This window comes from Hylobates moloch, unplaced genomic scaffold, assembly GCF_009828535.3.
Source record: "Hylobates moloch isolate HMO894 unplaced genomic scaffold, HMol_V3 SCAFFOLD_13, whole genome shotgun sequence".
NCBI lineage: Eukaryota > Metazoa > Chordata > Mammalia > Primates > Hylobatidae > Hylobates > Hylobates moloch.
The window spans coordinates 48,375,265-48,391,301 of NW_026652288.1; the positions used below are offsets into that span (position 1 = coordinate 48,375,265).

General features: G+C 45.4%; 1 protein-coding gene across 10 annotated transcripts in view; it reads right to left on the reverse strand.

The window, feature by feature from the left end:
- The window catches only part of RBMS2 (RNA binding motif single stranded interacting protein 2), a 120,292-nt gene that overhangs the window by 42,073 nt on the left and 62,182 nt on the right, over positions 1-16,037 (reverse strand). For 7 of the 10 annotated variants that reach the window (XM_032173355.2, XM_032173354.2, XM_058427007.1 and 4 more), the window contains 4 exons: positions 12,888-13,054; positions 6,180-6,238; positions 5,222-5,313; positions 3,358-3,515 (listed from right to left, as the gene is read on the reverse strand). In XM_032173355.2, coding sequence (XP_032029246.1) covers positions 3,358-3,515; positions 5,222-5,313; positions 6,180-6,238; positions 12,888-13,054 — 476 coding nt within the window. Of the gene's footprint in view, positions 1-3,357; positions 3,516-5,221; positions 5,314-6,179; positions 6,239-7,019; positions 7,141-12,887; positions 13,055-13,332; positions 13,447-14,808; positions 14,996-16,037 lie in introns of those variants that run through there. The other 3 variants (XM_058427006.1, XM_032173361.2, XM_058427009.1) reach the window with 3 other exon arrangements.

A 16,037-nucleotide genomic window follows, 5' to 3' on the forward strand; every position in this document is an offset into this window, starting at 1 on the left:
CAGGATGATCTCGATCTCCTGACCTCACGATCCACCCGCCTCGGCCTCCCAAAGTGCTGGGATTACAGGCGTGAGTCACCGAGTCCAGCCAAAGTCAGGTATTTTTTAAATGAATGATTTGTGTATCAGATTGATATGATATTTAGATCTCATTTGAATACATTTTAAATGAGGTAACAGTTTTATTTTAAATGCCAATATTTATAATTTGCTGGAAATCATACTTTGCATGAATCTGAATACATGAAGAAAACTTGTAGACAATAACATAGAAACATACAAGAAATTTCATAGTTTTTCAAAAGTCTCTAAAGCCACAGTTCCTAAACTGTGCTCAGGCACTGTGGGTGGCTGTGGTGAACTCAGAGGGGCACAATGAGGGTTATTTTAACTCTTTGAAGAAAAACAGCAATATCTGTTGGAAAATGTGTGCACTACTAACTCAAAATTGTTCACTGCATCAACACTAGTTCCCCCTACAATCCTTTTGATAACATCATATTTTCACAAAGCTGGGTTTAAATAGTTGCTATGACAAAAGCAAATACCATAAGAAAACCAATATGTAACAGGAAATGAGTGTGTAGGTGTCCATTCTGATACCAAATTTTGAGAAGTTGTGCAATTCCAACAGGCACATATTCCATTAGTAAGTGTAGTTAGAATGAAATAAAGACATGCTCTCTTTCAATGTTTGTGTATTATTTTTTCAAACAGCTACAAAGTTGTTAAAGCATAAACACTTCTTAAGCTGTATGGACCATGAAGTTATTGCTGTCAGGGAAGTTTTTTAAAAAGTTCTGTGGACTGGCTGGGCGCAGTGGCTCATGCCTGTAACTCTAGCACTTTGGGAGGCTGAGGCGGCTGGATAACCTGAGGTCAGGAGTTCGAGACCAGCCTGGACAACCTGGTGAAACCACATCTTTACTAAAAATACAAAAATTAGCCGGGCATGGTGGCAGGCGCCTGTAATCCCAGCTACTCAGGAGGCTGAGGCAGGAGAATCACTTGAACCTGGGAGGCAGAGGTTGCAGTGAGCCAAGATTGTGCCATTGCACTCCAGCCTGGGCGACAGAGTGAGATTTCGTCTCAACAACAACAACAAAAAAATACAAAAATTAGCCAGGCGTGGTGGTACGCACCTGTGGTACACGACAGAGCGAGACTCCGTCTCAAAAAAAAAAAAAAGTGTGGACCATTCAGTTACTTAATAAATGGAACTGTTAGGTATTTCTTTTGATCTAGGGTGAAAAACTATTAGATAACTACAGGTGCCACAAACTGAGAAAGGTTGAGAACCTCTGTTCAACCTGCAAAATAAGTTCGATGGTCCCAAGCCTAGGAACTCTCCTTTAGATATACACGGGATTGCCAGCAGGTGGTGCTACTAAGCTTGAGTCAGCTGGGGAAGAGGAAATATTTCTTCTTTTTTTTTTTTTGAGATGGTGTCTCGCTTTGTCGCCCAGGCTGGAATGCAATGGCGCGATCTCGGCTTACTGCAACCTCCGCCTCCTGGGTTCAAGTGATTCTCCTGCCTCAGCCTCCCAAGTAGCTGGGACTACAGGAGCCCGCCACCATACCCAGCTAATTTTTGTATTTTTAGTAGAGATGGGGTTTTACCAGGTTGGCCAGGCTGGTCTCAAACTCCTGACCTCAGGTGATCCACCCGCCTCAGCCTCCCAAAGTGCTGGGATTACAGGTGTGAGCCACCGCGCGCGGCCAAGAGAAACTATTTCTTGTTCCCAAGGTCTGAAACACTCAGAGTAAGGAGGTGTTCACGGACCAGACAAGATATTATAAAGCAAAAAGGGGTGCTTAGCTCACTTAGTCCAGTCATTTTGAAACTTAAAAAAAAAAAAGTCAAAAGAATCTGCTTTCAAATAAAATCTTAAAATAAATAAAAGCAGAGCCATTTCTTAAGTGGGCTAAGGGAGGCTGATGCCCTATGACAGTGAGGGCAGATACCAAAGCCCAAAGAAGCGCACCTGGGAAAACTGCAGGTGTAGGGAATACTGTGGGAAAATTACTCATCTGAATCAATCTCCACTTCAGAGAGTGAACGAAGGCTCACAAGCTCTGATATCACAGGTGCAGAATTGTTCTGGAATAGAGGTCTCCCAACAGATCTGAAAAGGAAGATCAAAACTTCTACTTCATCCTACTGCTCTCAAAGCCAGAAGGATCAGGGCTCTGCTCTAACACCTACTCCTGTAAGACCCTGGGCAAATCATTTCTACTGAAGAGTTCACTTTCCTCATCCGTAAGATAGAGAATATTTATCTCATAGGGCTGTTGTAAAGATTAAATGAGGGGCCGGGCGCGGTGGCTCACGCCTGTAATCCCAGCATTTTGGGAGGCCGAGGCGGGCGGATCACGAGGTCAGGAGATCGAGACCATCCTGGCTAACATGGTGAAACCCTGTCTCTACTAAAAATACAAAAATTAGCCGGGCATGGTGGTGGGTGCCTGTAGTCCCAACTACTCAGGAGGCTGAGACAGGAGAATGGCGTGAACCCGGGAGGCGGAGCTTGCAGTGAGCCGAGATCGCGCCACTGCACTCCAGCCTGGGTGACAGCGAGACTCCGTCTCAAAAAAAAAAAAAGATTAAATGAGACAACAAGATGAGAAATACTCAGTAAACCATAAGAATGTACAGAATTTTTTACTCTGGTTGGGTCTGGATTAAAGGAACAAAGCCTAGAGTAGCAGGAAGTAGTAGGGAGCTTAGCCGAGTGTGGTGGCTCATGCCTGTAATCCCAACTGCTTAGGTGGCTGAGGCAGGAGGATCACTTGAGCCCAGATGTTCAAGAGCAGCCTGGGCAACACAGGAAGACCCCATCTTTATAAAAAAATATTTAGGTAGGGGCTAATGGGTTTTTGAGTATTGTAACCTATAATAAAATGAACTTTTTTCTTTTTTTTTTGAGACAGAGTCTCACTCTGTTCCCCAGGCTGGAGTGCAGTGGCATGATCTCAGCTCACTGCAACCTCCGCCTCCCAGGTTCAAGCAATTCTCCTGCCTCAGCCTCCCGAGTAGCTGGGATTACAGGTATGTGCCACCACGTCTGGCTAATTTTTGTATTTTTAGTAGAGACGGGGTTTCACCATGTTTGCCAGGCTGGTCTCAAACTCCTGACCTCAGGTGATGTGCCTGCCTTGGCCTCCCAAAGTGCTGGGATTACAGGTGTAAGCCACCGTGCCTGGCCTAAAATGAACTTTTGACTTACCATCAAGTATTTTTGAATAATAGTACAGTATTTTAACCTTGTGTGGGAAAGGCACAGATTTTGTTTTCTGGTGAGCCCCAAGTGACATTTGTTATTAACCTCATCATTTCCCCACTCCTGCCATCCTCACCTTGCAAAGCCAACACCTCTGCTGGTCCCACTGGTATCTCGAAGGATACGGGTGGAGATAACCTGGCCAAAGGGCTTCAGCATCCCCTCCAGTTCCTGCTCATCCATTGAAAGTGGGAGGTTTGAGATGTATAAATTTGTGGGGTCCTGTTCCTGTTGCTATGGAAACAACAGTGAGAAAATGAGGCTCACATCTCTTATCCCTCTCCCACCCTCAGCCCTCCTCACAAATGACATTTCAGGAAAGAGACTACAGGAAGGGCCCCACATAAACAAAGATTATTCTATTTGTTAACACCCAGTCCCTCTACCACGGGTTGTATATTGAGTTCCAGGAGGGAGAAGTGCAGATTTAATATTTCTAGTACTATACAAGCCCATCATACAAGTCATAAATGGTGTTTGGCTGTCTCTTTTAGAAACAGGCAGAGCAGCATTCCCGCTCTCCCCCAGCAGCCGGTCCCAGAGGCTGGATTCCCTCAGACTGCCTTGCTCCTTGGCTGGCTTGTTTTGAACAGCCCCTCCCCACTTCTCTTCCGGCCACGCAGAATCCTCTAAGTAGGAATGCCTGTTCACTCCCTGATGGAGGAAGAGCAGGAAGAGGGGAGAAGGGAACAGGGAAAGAGCCAGATGCAGAGTTCACTGGGTCACCATGGAGCCCTGAAAGCTACAGTCTCCTAGGACCCTGAAGGCTCCTAAACCTTTGAGCTTTTGTCAGAGGGTTTTACTCCTGGAAGAGGAGGTAGGAGAGCCCTTCCAGGGGACAGAATGTGCAAAATGGCAATATCATCCAATAGTTGTATTTATAAGAATTTAAGCAGTCACTCTGCCCTAAACAGTGGTCACTAGCAACCTTAATCCTCTTCTGGCTTTTCCTTTTGTTTTCCTCTTCTTTAACCATTACAGAAAAGGTGTCTAGCAGGCCTGTCTCACAAGCTCTATGTATAATACTCACAACAGCTTCAGAAAGGCAAAGGGACGGCCAGGCTGTAATTACAGGCTCATGCCTGTAATCCCAGCACTTTGGGAGGCTGAGGTGGGTGGATCACAACGTCAGGAGATCGAGACCATCCTGGCTAACACGGTGAAACCCTGTCTCTACTAAAAATACAAAAAATTAGCCGGGGGTGGTGGCGGGTGCCTGTAGTCCCAGCTACTTGGGAGGCTGAGGCAGGAGAATGGCGTGAACCCGGGAGGTGCAGCTTGCAGTGAGCCAAGATTGCGCCACTGCACTCCAGCCTGGGCGACAGAGCGAGACTCTGTCTCAAAATAAATAAAATAAAATAGAAAGGCAAGGGGACAATCCCACCTAACAGAAGAAGTGAGAGAAAAGCTTCTAGATTTCTAGTAGTCTAGGTGAAGACAAGTTTCAGACAGACCTGAGGAGAAGAGACAGTTTCCTCCCTTGATGTGGCTTCCCTCCTGCCTCCCCAGCCCACTACCCGGCCCCGTATGGGGAACAACATTAGGAGGTGGAGAGCATTGTTCTGAAATTCTGAGTTGCACAATTGACTTGTTCAGAGAATGTTGCAAAACCACCACAAGCTGTCTGGTAGGGAAGTGGGGCCAGGGTGAAAAATATAGGGAACATAGGGAAGCAGCAGGAGTACTGGAAGAGGCCACCTTACCTTTCTTGCTGCCAATAACTTGGTAAGAGGAAGAGAGCTGATAGAGCTGCCTGCCATAGACTTTGAATACATCTTCCTCCAGCAGCCAGGGGTGCTCATGGACTGTCTAGAAAGCACCACGGATAGCCCTTGCCCACTCAATTTCATGGTTCTTAAGCCCTCTGGAAACCTTAGAACTGGAACTTTGGTGCTAACCACAAACCCCTTGGAGGAACAGACATGGGGCAGTACCCTTACCTTTGCCATCTGTGCCTGTACACCGCTGGCCTTCAGTGCTGTTACAGCTTTCTGTGCTGCTGAAGGGCTGTCAAAATCTACAAAGCCATAGCCTGGAACAGAGAAACAGCATGACTAGGAAGTGGGAGGTGTAAGGAACATAGAGAGGTCCAGGCTTTTCAGGAGACAGAGGAAGAGTTAGGATCCATGTAACAGAAATGGGAGGGAGAAAGAGCCATTGAGAGGTTTCAGGTAGTTATCCACATGCTCCTCAAACCCTGAGATGTGATCTACTTTGTGGCTAAGAATGCCAAAGCAATGAGCTACTCTGGTGTCCCTGCCCTTCTCCCTCCCTCTTAAGAAATTTGAGGTTTCAGGAACTAGGCTCTTCTAATAACCCAAAGCCCCCCTATACCTTTACAAGAATTCACTCCCCTCTTTTCTTGATATACCCCAGAAATGCTAGGCATGTAGGGAATGCAGCCTCTTCAGAGCAGACCACCAGCCACCTGCTGGAAGAAGACCCTCACCACCCCAACCTATAACCCTTTCTCTTCCTTCCACTCTTCCAGCTCTATCTAGAACTGCTCAAAACCCCAATAAAACTACTCACCCTCAGAAAATAACACCCACCAAAACACTCCCCAAAAAAGGCATTTACATGGCTTTGCTAGGCAGAAGAAAATCTCACTTACCCACTTTTACCACCTCATCCAGGAAAATACAAAGTCCAAAATAAGCTCAGTAGACTCAAAGGTGTTTTGTATAGTCTTCTGGCCTTGGGGCCCTTAAACAGCATTTTCAGCTCTAGCTATCTGGTCACCAAAGAATCTAAATATCTCCTAATCTTTTAAGCCTAAAAATTTCAGGGACTCCTCGCTGACACTGTAGACTCAGGACTCTCAGCAGTAAAGGGCAGTAGCAAGGGATGGCCTCACTTACTGGTGCTCTCCAACACCAAGGACAGTTGTTCTCTCACCTTTGCATTTGTTTGTGGTCTTGTCCAGTATGGCCTTAGTGGAAACAATCTTGCCATATCTAAGGGAGAGGAAAATGCAAAGTAATAATCTAGGGGCAGAGACTAAGAATAGGACAGATTCAGACATCTCGACAAATCCATGCCCCTTCCATGATCTAACTTCCTACTCAAACATTAATAAAAATAAAAAAGAAATGGGGGCTGGGTGCAGTAGCTCACGCCTGTAATCCCAGAATTTTGGGAGGCTGAGGCTGGAGGATCACTCGAGGTCAGGAGTTTGAGACCAGCCTGGCCAACATGATGAAGCCTCATCTCTACTAAAAATACAAAAATTAGCTGGGTGTCACGCTAGTAGTCCCAACTACTTGGGAGGCTGAGGAAGGAGAATTGCTTGAACCTGGGAGGTGGAGGTTGAGGTGAGCCAAGATGGCGCCACCGCATTCCAGACTAGATGACAGAGCGAGACTCCATCTCAAAAAAAAGAAAAGAAAAAAAAGAAGTGGGTTAAAAATGCCACACTTAATATAAACCCATCCTCCCCAAAGGTACCTAAAAGAAATAAGGTAACTGTACTCCTTATAATACCAACACATTTCTCTCTTCTTTCCCAGCTAAGACTCACACACTAGTTGGAAAGAGATGACTGTCTTTTGGGGAAAGAAGCTTGGCAATGTCCACACAAAAGAGTGTGTAGAGGCAGAGCTCTGGCTGGAATTCCCTGAGGACTAAAAAGAATCCTTGCCATTACTTATTTTCTTTTGGAAAACACCACTGATCCTATGAAAAAACTATAGACATTTTTCTTCTCTGATATCCTATTTCCATCACCCCTCCACTGACCCCTTTAATTGAAGGTCAACCTGAGCCAAATTGCTTTGGTTCAAATCCTGGTTCTGCCACTTTTTAGCTATGTGTGATCTTGAACAAGTCATTGAACCTTTTGGTGTCTCAGCCTCATCATCTGTAAAATGGAGATAGGATTGTTAGGAGTGTGAATTGAGTTAATAAACACAAATCATTAATGTCTACCACAAGGTAAGCACTTAAAATTTTTAATTGCTATTATTATTATATTCAAGGAACCTCGACTTTAATATCTCTTTGCCTTACTCTAAGACTTCTATTTCTCATTGTCAAGATTTGAGAGTGTTAGGGAGGAGAGTGGGAACTGTAGTATTAAAAAAAAATTGTGTGTGTGTGTGCATCAGGGTCTGGCTCTGTTGCCCAGGCTGGAGTGCAGTGGTGTGAACATGGCTCACTGCAGCCTCGAACTCCTGGGCTCGAGCAATTCTCCTGCCTCAGCCTCCTGAGGACCAAAGGTGTGTACCACAATGTCCGGCTAATTTTAAAAATTATTTGTAGAGACAGGATCTTACTATGCTGCCCAGGCTGGTCTTTAACTCCTGGCCTCAAGCAATCCTGCTGCCTTGGCCTCCAAAAGTGCTGGGATTACAGCTGAGAGCCACCATGCCCAGCTCTAAGAAAATCATCTTATAAACAAAAAACCATTTAAATTTTGGTGATAAGGCCAAATGCTGCATATCCTTTCTTCTTCTTCTTCTTCTTCTTCCTTCTTCTTCTTTCTTCTTCTTCCTCTTCTTCCTCTTCCTCTTCTCCTCCTTCTCCTCCTTCTCCTTCCTCTTCTTCTTTTTTTTTTTTTTTTTTGAGATGGAGTTTTGCTCTTGTTGCCCAGGCTGGAGTGCAATGGCGCAATCTCAGCTCACTGCATCCTCCGCCTCCCAGGTTCAAGCGATTCTCCTGCCTCAGCCTCCTGAGTAGCTGGGATTACAGGCGCCTGCCACCACACCCAGCTAAGTTTTACATTTTCACTAGCGACGAGGTTTCACCATGTTGGCCAGGCTGGTCTCAAACTCCTGACCTTAGGTGATCCACCCGCCTCAGCCTCCCAAAGTGCTGGGATTACAGGCATGAGCCACCACACCTGGCCAAGTTATAATTTTTGTCCAGTAAAAATGCAAATTATTTCTGTGCAGTAGATAAAATAATTGCAAAGGTTAGTGGCTTTACTATCCTATAGGACATAAACCAGTTTTTTATCTAATGTAGCAATCTTATTCCAACATTCTTTCTTCACATCCTATAAATAGTTCCTCAAATGCTCTTTGAACTTATTTTGCCATCCTGCTGGTTCCCTCATTAATGAGTTATAAAAATCTTTGATTCACGTACATTTTATATTTGCATGACAGTTGTGTTTTCTTTCTTTTTGTTTTTTGAAACAGAGTCTCACTCTTGTTGCCCAGGCTGAGGTGCAGTGGCGTGATCTTGGCTCACTGCAACCTCCGCCTCCCGGGTTCAAGCGATTCTCCTGCCTCGGCCTCTGGAGTAGCTGGGATTACAGGCATGCGCCACCACACCCAGCTAATTTGGTATTTTTTAGTAGAGATGGTGTTTCACCATGTTGGTCAGGCTGGTCTTGAGCTCCTGACTTCAAGTGATCCACCTGCCTCAGCCTCCCAAAGTGCTCTGATTACAGGTGTGAGGCACTGTGCCCAGCCTAACAGTTGTGTTTTTCAACTTTTTGAAAATTATACTTTGGTAGCAGAGTCACGTGGAACTTCTAAAACTTGAGTAGTAGTGTATCACAGATCAGGGATTATATTAGAGGTGTTCCACTAGAAAAAAGCCTCTACGTTCCACTCCAGGAGGGTGAAAATATTAAAGAGATGGAACAGAAATCACTAACAAAGTCAGAAGTACAAGGGCTAACTGAAAATAGTTGTCAGGGAATGAATTTGAGAATAATACCCCAAACAAGCAATTTTCCCATCTCTCCTTCTATCCCTAAAGAACATATGATGATTGATTTGTTTTCACTCCTTGGCGGCATCTCACTGACTTTTTTAGTGGAACTTCTGTGATCCAAAGGATTAGACAGAATAAGCCAAGCAATGCCCTGAAAGCTGGGAACAGAACACATTAAAAGGAGGGTGAGGATGGATGTGGCTATCCTAGCCCTTCCAGGCTACATACTTGGATTCATTCCCAAATTTAGGCAGCGGAGGGACTCATGAGAAGTCTGACTGTGGGGCAGAGGACACAAGTGCTGCTATCCCTATGAAGGCCCCAGGGTAGAGCTTGCTGTGGTCTAGCAGCTGAGACTTTGAGCTCAGAATTTCCACTGCAGCTGGCAGCAGCTGGGTCACTGCTGCTGCTTCCTTGAAGGAGCCCCTCCGAGAACCAGGAGTTCCAGTCCTAGACTCCACGCCTCTCCTTCCCACATACCAGACTTTAGGATCCAGCAATATTTACTTCCTCTACAACCCAGGGAGAGACAACTGGGACAAAGGCAGGAAGTCCTTCTACGCATGAGAAACATCCTTCCTAGAAAGGCTTAACTCCCTGCTCACAGCGGACAGAGGGCTCCACCCACCTGCTCTGCTCAGTCTCCTCGTCAGGACTCCTCTGGCACCTCTTTCATCCCTGCCTCACTCCTGCCTCTCCACAGTCCCCTTTTGGGCTCCTTACTTCGATCTTACATGCTGCCCTTGACTATACTTATGCTTCAGACACAGCAAAAGATAAGGCAATTGTTCAGAAAGGCAAAATAAAAATCCCTCTGTATCTGTAGGTTTCCCACTTGTGGACTGAACCAGCCATGGATTGAAAATATACAGGGAAAAAAAAAAGGTCTTTCTTCTAAGAGAAGTTCAGGGAAAAAAAACTAAAAAAAATAACTGTTGGGTACTATGCTTAGTACCCAGGTGACAAAATAATCTATACACCAAATACCCGAGTCCCGAGTTTACCTGTGTAACAAACCTGCACATGTACCCCTTAACCTAAAATAAAAGTTAAAATGTTTTTTAAAAGAAAGGATGGTTGCATCTGTACTGAACATGTACAGACTTTTTTCTTGTCATTATTCCCTAAACAATACAGTATAACATTTGTTTACATGGCATTTGTATTGTATTGAGGTATCATAAGTAATCTGGAGATAATTTTAAAGTATATAGGAGCATGTGCATAGGTTATATGCAAATACTACACCATTTTATTTTATTTTTATTATTTTGAGATGAAGTCTTGCTCTGTCACCCAGGCTGTGGTGCAGTGGCATGATCTCGGCTCACTGCAACCTCTGCTTTCTGGGTTCAAGTGATTCTCCTGTCTCATCCTCCTGAGTAGCTGGGACTACAGGTGCCCACCACCACACCCAGCTAATTTTTGTAGTTTTAGTAGAGGCAGGGTTTAACCATGTTGGCCAGGCTGGTCTCCAACTCCTGACCTCAGGTGATCCACTCATCTTGGCCTCCCAAAGTGCTGGAATTATAAGCGTGAGCCATCATGCCTGGCCACTACACCATTTTATCTAAGGGACTTGAGGCCAGGCTCGGTGGCTCATGCCTGTAATCCCAGCTTTTGGGGAGGCCGAGGCAGGAGGAATGATTGAGCGCATGAGTTTGAGACCAGCCTGGGCAACACGATGAAATCTCATCTCTACAAAATTTACAAAAAGCCGGGCGCGGTGGCTCACAACTGTAATCCCAGCACTTTGGGAGGCCGAGGCGGGCGGATCATGAGGTCAGGAGATCGAGACCACGGTGAAACCCCGCCTCTACTAAAAATACAAAAAATTAGCTGGGCGTGGTGGCGGGCGCCTGTAGCTCTCGGGAGGCTGAGGCAGGAGAATGGTGTGAACCCGGGAGGCGGAGCTTGCAGTGAGCTGAGATGGCGCCACTGCACTCCAGCCTGGGCGACAGAGCAAGACTCTGTCTCAAAAAAAAAAAAATTTACAAAAAATTAGCCAAGCATGGTGTTATGTACCTGTAGGCCTAGCTACTCAGGAGGCTGAGGTGGGAGGATTGCTTGAGCCCTAGAGACTACGGTTAGTTGTGATTACACCACTGCACTCCAGCCTTGGTGACAGAACAAGATCCTGTCTTAAAAAAAAAAAGCATAGGGACATGAGCTTGGTGAATTTTGGTATCCATGCAGGGGGACAGAGGAGGTCCTGGAACAAATCCCCCACAGATACTGAGGAACGAATATATGGTAAAGTCTAATCAAGATTCTTCTCTGAGCGAGGCACGGTGGCTCACACCTGTAATCCCAGCACTTCGGGCGGCCGAGGTGGGCAGATCACCTGGTCAGGAGTTCGAGACCAGCCTGGACAACACAGTAAAACCCCATCTCTAGCAAAAAAAAAAAACAAAAATTAGCTGGATGTGGTGGCGTGCGCCTGTAATCTCAGCTACTTGGGAGGCTGAGACTCAGTCTTAAAAAAAAAAAAGATTCTTCTCTGTCTTGTGATGTGAGAGAATTTTTGTAGCACATTATATTTAGTACAAGAAACAAAATTTAGAAATCAAGGACCTATATTAATATGATACTCTTTCGCTCCCTCATAAACCAACATTTCTGCTAATTCCCACCTCTCAAAAATTACTAGTCCAAGACAGTCCCCTTAGTTCCACTTACATACCTTTCTAGCAAGGTAAGCTGAGATAACGGACCAGTTTTTAAAATTTTTTAAATATATATTTTTACTATATTTTTTATAGAGACAAGGTCTCACTATGTTGCCCAGACTGGTTTTGAACTCCTGAGCTCAAGCAATCCTTCTGCCTTGGCCTCCTAAGGTGCTAGGATTACAGGTGTGAGCCACCATGCCCGGCCCAAGGACCAGTTTTGTATATACACCAGACTTTATTTTTTATTGTTTATTATTTTTTGAGCTGGACAACTGTGCACTCTTGCCATTTTCCCAACATTCCTAATTGGAGAAATTCCATGATTCAAATCTACTAAAAAGAACTCCGAAGGGTCTTCATGGGGTAGATGCAGAGTAATTGCTCCTATCTCCACTGTCTTTATCTGCTAATTTGAGGTCTCCATTCCCAAGGAATATCTCCAGCAGCAGAAAGTCCGAAGTGCATGATTTGATTGGCGAGTCCCACTTTTTTCCATCCCCACTGCCAGCTCTCTCATGCCTTCTAATTAACATCTATAGAGATATTAAACTTTTCTATTCAAGGTGTAAGGACAGCAATCTTTCCACTAAGACCATCAGGTTGGGGGAGGTGCTGGAAATAAAGTTGGATATTAGGCTTTAAAGGCCAGTCCCACACTGGCTTTCCTTAGAGAAATACATAAAGGCTTTATAATATATATCAGTAGCAGGTAGATTTCTCTTTTTTTGAGATGGAATCTCGCTCTATTGCCCAGTCTGGAGTGCAGTGGCATGATCTCGGCTCACTGCAAGCTCAGCCTCCAGGGTTCACACCATTATCCTGCCTCAGCCTTCTAAGTAGCTGGGACTACGGGCACACGCCACCATGCCCGGCTAATTTTTTTGTATTTTTAGTAGAGACGGGGTTTCACCATGTTAGCCAGGATAGTCTCTATCTCCTGACCTCGTGATCTGCCTGCCTCGGCCTCCCAAAGTGCTGGGATTATAGGCGTGAGCCACTGCACCCGGCCAATAGCAGGTAGAATTTTTTAAGAGAGAGGCTGCTGAGAAAGTTTGTGTCTATGGAGTAGAAACAAAATGCCATTGCCTTTTAGGATAAGTGAGCTGGCAAGGCCAGGAGTGGTGGCATGTGTCTGTAATCCCAGCTACTGAGACAGGAGGATCACTTGAGCCCAGGAGTTCAAGACTAGCCTGGACAACATAACGAGGCCCTGTCTCAAAACCAAATCTATACTGTCCCTGGAAGCCTACCCACATGTACTGCAACTTACGGCTGACACAGCTTGACAAGATCTTGGTCAGTAGTGCCTGGCTGCAATCCTCGGATGTATAGGTTGGTTTTGCTCAGCTGGTCATTTCCATTGCTTCCACTACTGCTGTTAGGTGTACTGTTGCTTGGGCTAGGTGGTGCCATCTGCTGAGCCAATGACACATATGGCTGCAGGGAGACATGAGGAAGAGGTAGAAGGATTATCCATTTACATGTTGGAGAGTGAGGAAGATCCTGAACCTCTTGAAAAAATGATTCCAAACTATATATAATCACAAATGTGCACTCACTTGGACACACATAGTTTGTTCCTTAGCTCCATATTTTAGCAGAGAAGAAATCTAATACCACATTCTGAGATAGCCCAAAGATTTAAAATCCTGTTGTAGCTTTTAATACACCCTTTATATTTCCTATTCCTTTTTCCCTCTTTTGCCAGCACTTACATTAGGATTTCCCAGATAACACTCTGTGGGCCGGGCGCGGTGGCTCACGCCTGTAATCCCAGCACTTTGGGAGGCCGAGGCGGGCGGATCACGAGGTCAGGAGATCGAGACCATCGTGGCTAACATGGTGAAACCCCGTCTCTACTAAAAATACAAAAAAATTAGCCGGGCGTGGTGGTGGGCGCCTGTAGTCCCAGATACTCAGGAGGCTGAGCCAGGAGAATGGCGTGAACCCGGGAGGCAGAGATTGCAGTGAGCCGAGATCGTGCCACCGCACTCCAGCCTGGGCGATAGCACGTTTGAAAAAAAAAAAGAAAAGAAATGCAGGACGGGCGCAGTGGCTCACGCTTGTAATCTCAGCACTTTGGGAGGCCAACGGGGGTGGATCTCGAGGTCAGGAGTTCAAGACCAGTTGACCAAGGTGGTGAAACCCCGTCTATACTAAAAATGCAAAAAAAAAAAAAAAAAAAAAAAAACTAGACAGGGGTAGTGGCACTCGCCTGTAATCCCAGCTACTCAGGAGGTTGAGGCAGGAGAATGGCGTGAATCTGGGAGGCGAAGCTTGCAGTGAGCCGAGATCATGCCACTGCACTCCAGCCTGGGTGACAGGGCAAGACTCCATCTCAAAAACAAGAAAGAAATGCAACTCAAAACCACAGTGGGATACCATCTCCCAACAGTCAGAATGGCTAGTATTAAAAAGTAAAAAAATAACAGATGCTAGTGAGGTTATGAGGTTATGGAAAAAAGGGAACACTTATACACTGTTGGTTGGAGTGCAAATTATTTCAACCATTGTAGAAGACAATGTAGTGATTCCTCAAAAACCTAAAAACAGAAATATCATTTAGCCCAGCAATCCCATTGCTGGGTATATACCCAAAGGAATAGAAATCATTCTATCATAAAGACACAAGCATGTGTATATTCACTGCAGCACTATTCACAATATCAAAGACATGAAATCAACCTAAATGCCCATCAATGGTAGACTGAATAAAGAAAAGGTTGTACATATACACATGGAATACTACACAGCCATAAAAAAGAATGAGATCCTGTCCTTTGCAGGAACATGGTTGGAGCTGGAGGCCATTATCCTTAGCAAACTAACGCAGGAACAGAAAACCAAATACCGCATGTTCTCACTTATAAGTGGGAACTAAATGATGAGAACACATATTTACATTAAGGGGAACAATACACACTGGGGTCTGTCCGAGGGTGGAGGGTGAGAGGAGGGAGAGGAACAGGAAAAATAACTAATAGGTCACTAGGCTTAATAACTGGGTGACAAAATAATTTGTAAAACAAACCCCCATGACACAAGATTACCTATATAACAAACCTGCACATATACCCATGAACTTAAAATAAAAGTTAAATAAATTTTAAAAAGAATCACTTTGAAATTTCCATTTAATTACTAGCTCTGCAATAATAATAATACACTGGTCCAGGCACAGTGGCTCACACCTGTAATCCCAGCATTTTGAGAGGCTGAGGTGAGAGAACTGCTTGAATCCATGAGTTTGAGACCAGCCTGGGCAATATAGCAAGACCCCATCTCTACAAAAAATACAAAAATTAGTTGAGGCAGGGTGCAGTGACTCACACCCATAATCCCAGCACTTTGGGGGGCCGAGGTGGGTGGATTGCCTGAGCTCAGGAGTTCGAGATTGGCCTGGGCAACATGGTGAAACCCCGTCTATTAAAATACAAAAAATTAGCCAGGTGTGGTGGCATGCACCTGTAGTCCCAGCTACTCAGGAGGCCAAGGCAGGAGACTTGCTTGAACCCAGGAGGCAGAGGTTGCAGTGAGCCAAGACTGCACCACTGCACTCCAGCCTGGGCAACAGAAAGAGACTCCGTCTCAAAAAAAAAAAAAAAAATTACGAAGGTTGTGATAAATATATATTTCATAAAGATAAAACATTGTCAAGAAGACTATGACCTATGGCCAGGTACAGTGGCTCACACCTATAATCCCAGCACTTTGGGAGGCCGAGGCGGGTGGATCACTTGAGGTCAGGAGTTCGAGACCAGTCTGGCCAACATGATGAAACCCCGTCTCTACTAAAAATACAAACATTAGTCAGGCATGGTGGCACATGCCTGTAATCCCAGCCACTTGGGAGGCTGAGGCAGGAGAAATGCTTGAACCTGGGAGGTGGAAGTTGCAGTAAGCCGAAATCGTGCCACTGCATTCTAGCCTGGGTGACAGAGGGCGACTCCATCTCAAAAAAAAAAAAAAAAGAAGATTGTGACCTAAATTCTTTTTTTTTTTTTGAGGCGGAGTCTTGCTCTGTCACCCAGGCTGGAGTGCAGTGGCCCGATCTCAGCTCAGTGCAAGCTCCGCCTCCCGGGTTCACGCCATTCTCCTGCCTCAGCCTCCTGAGTAGCTGGGACTACAGGCACCCGCCACCACGCCCGGCTAATTTTTTGTATTTTTAGTAGACACGGGGTTTCACCGTGTTAGCCAGGATGGTCTCAATCTCCTGATCTCGTGATCCACCCGCCTTGGCCTCCCAAAGTGCTGGGATTACAGGCGTGAGCCACCGCACCCAGCCTATTGTGACCTAAATTCTTAATCACAGTTCCTGAGTTTAGAATAAGGAGTTCACTGCTGGAGATCATTAAATAAGATATGTCTTTCTTGGCTGGGCACGGTGGCTCACGCCTGTAATCCCAGCACTTTGGGAGGC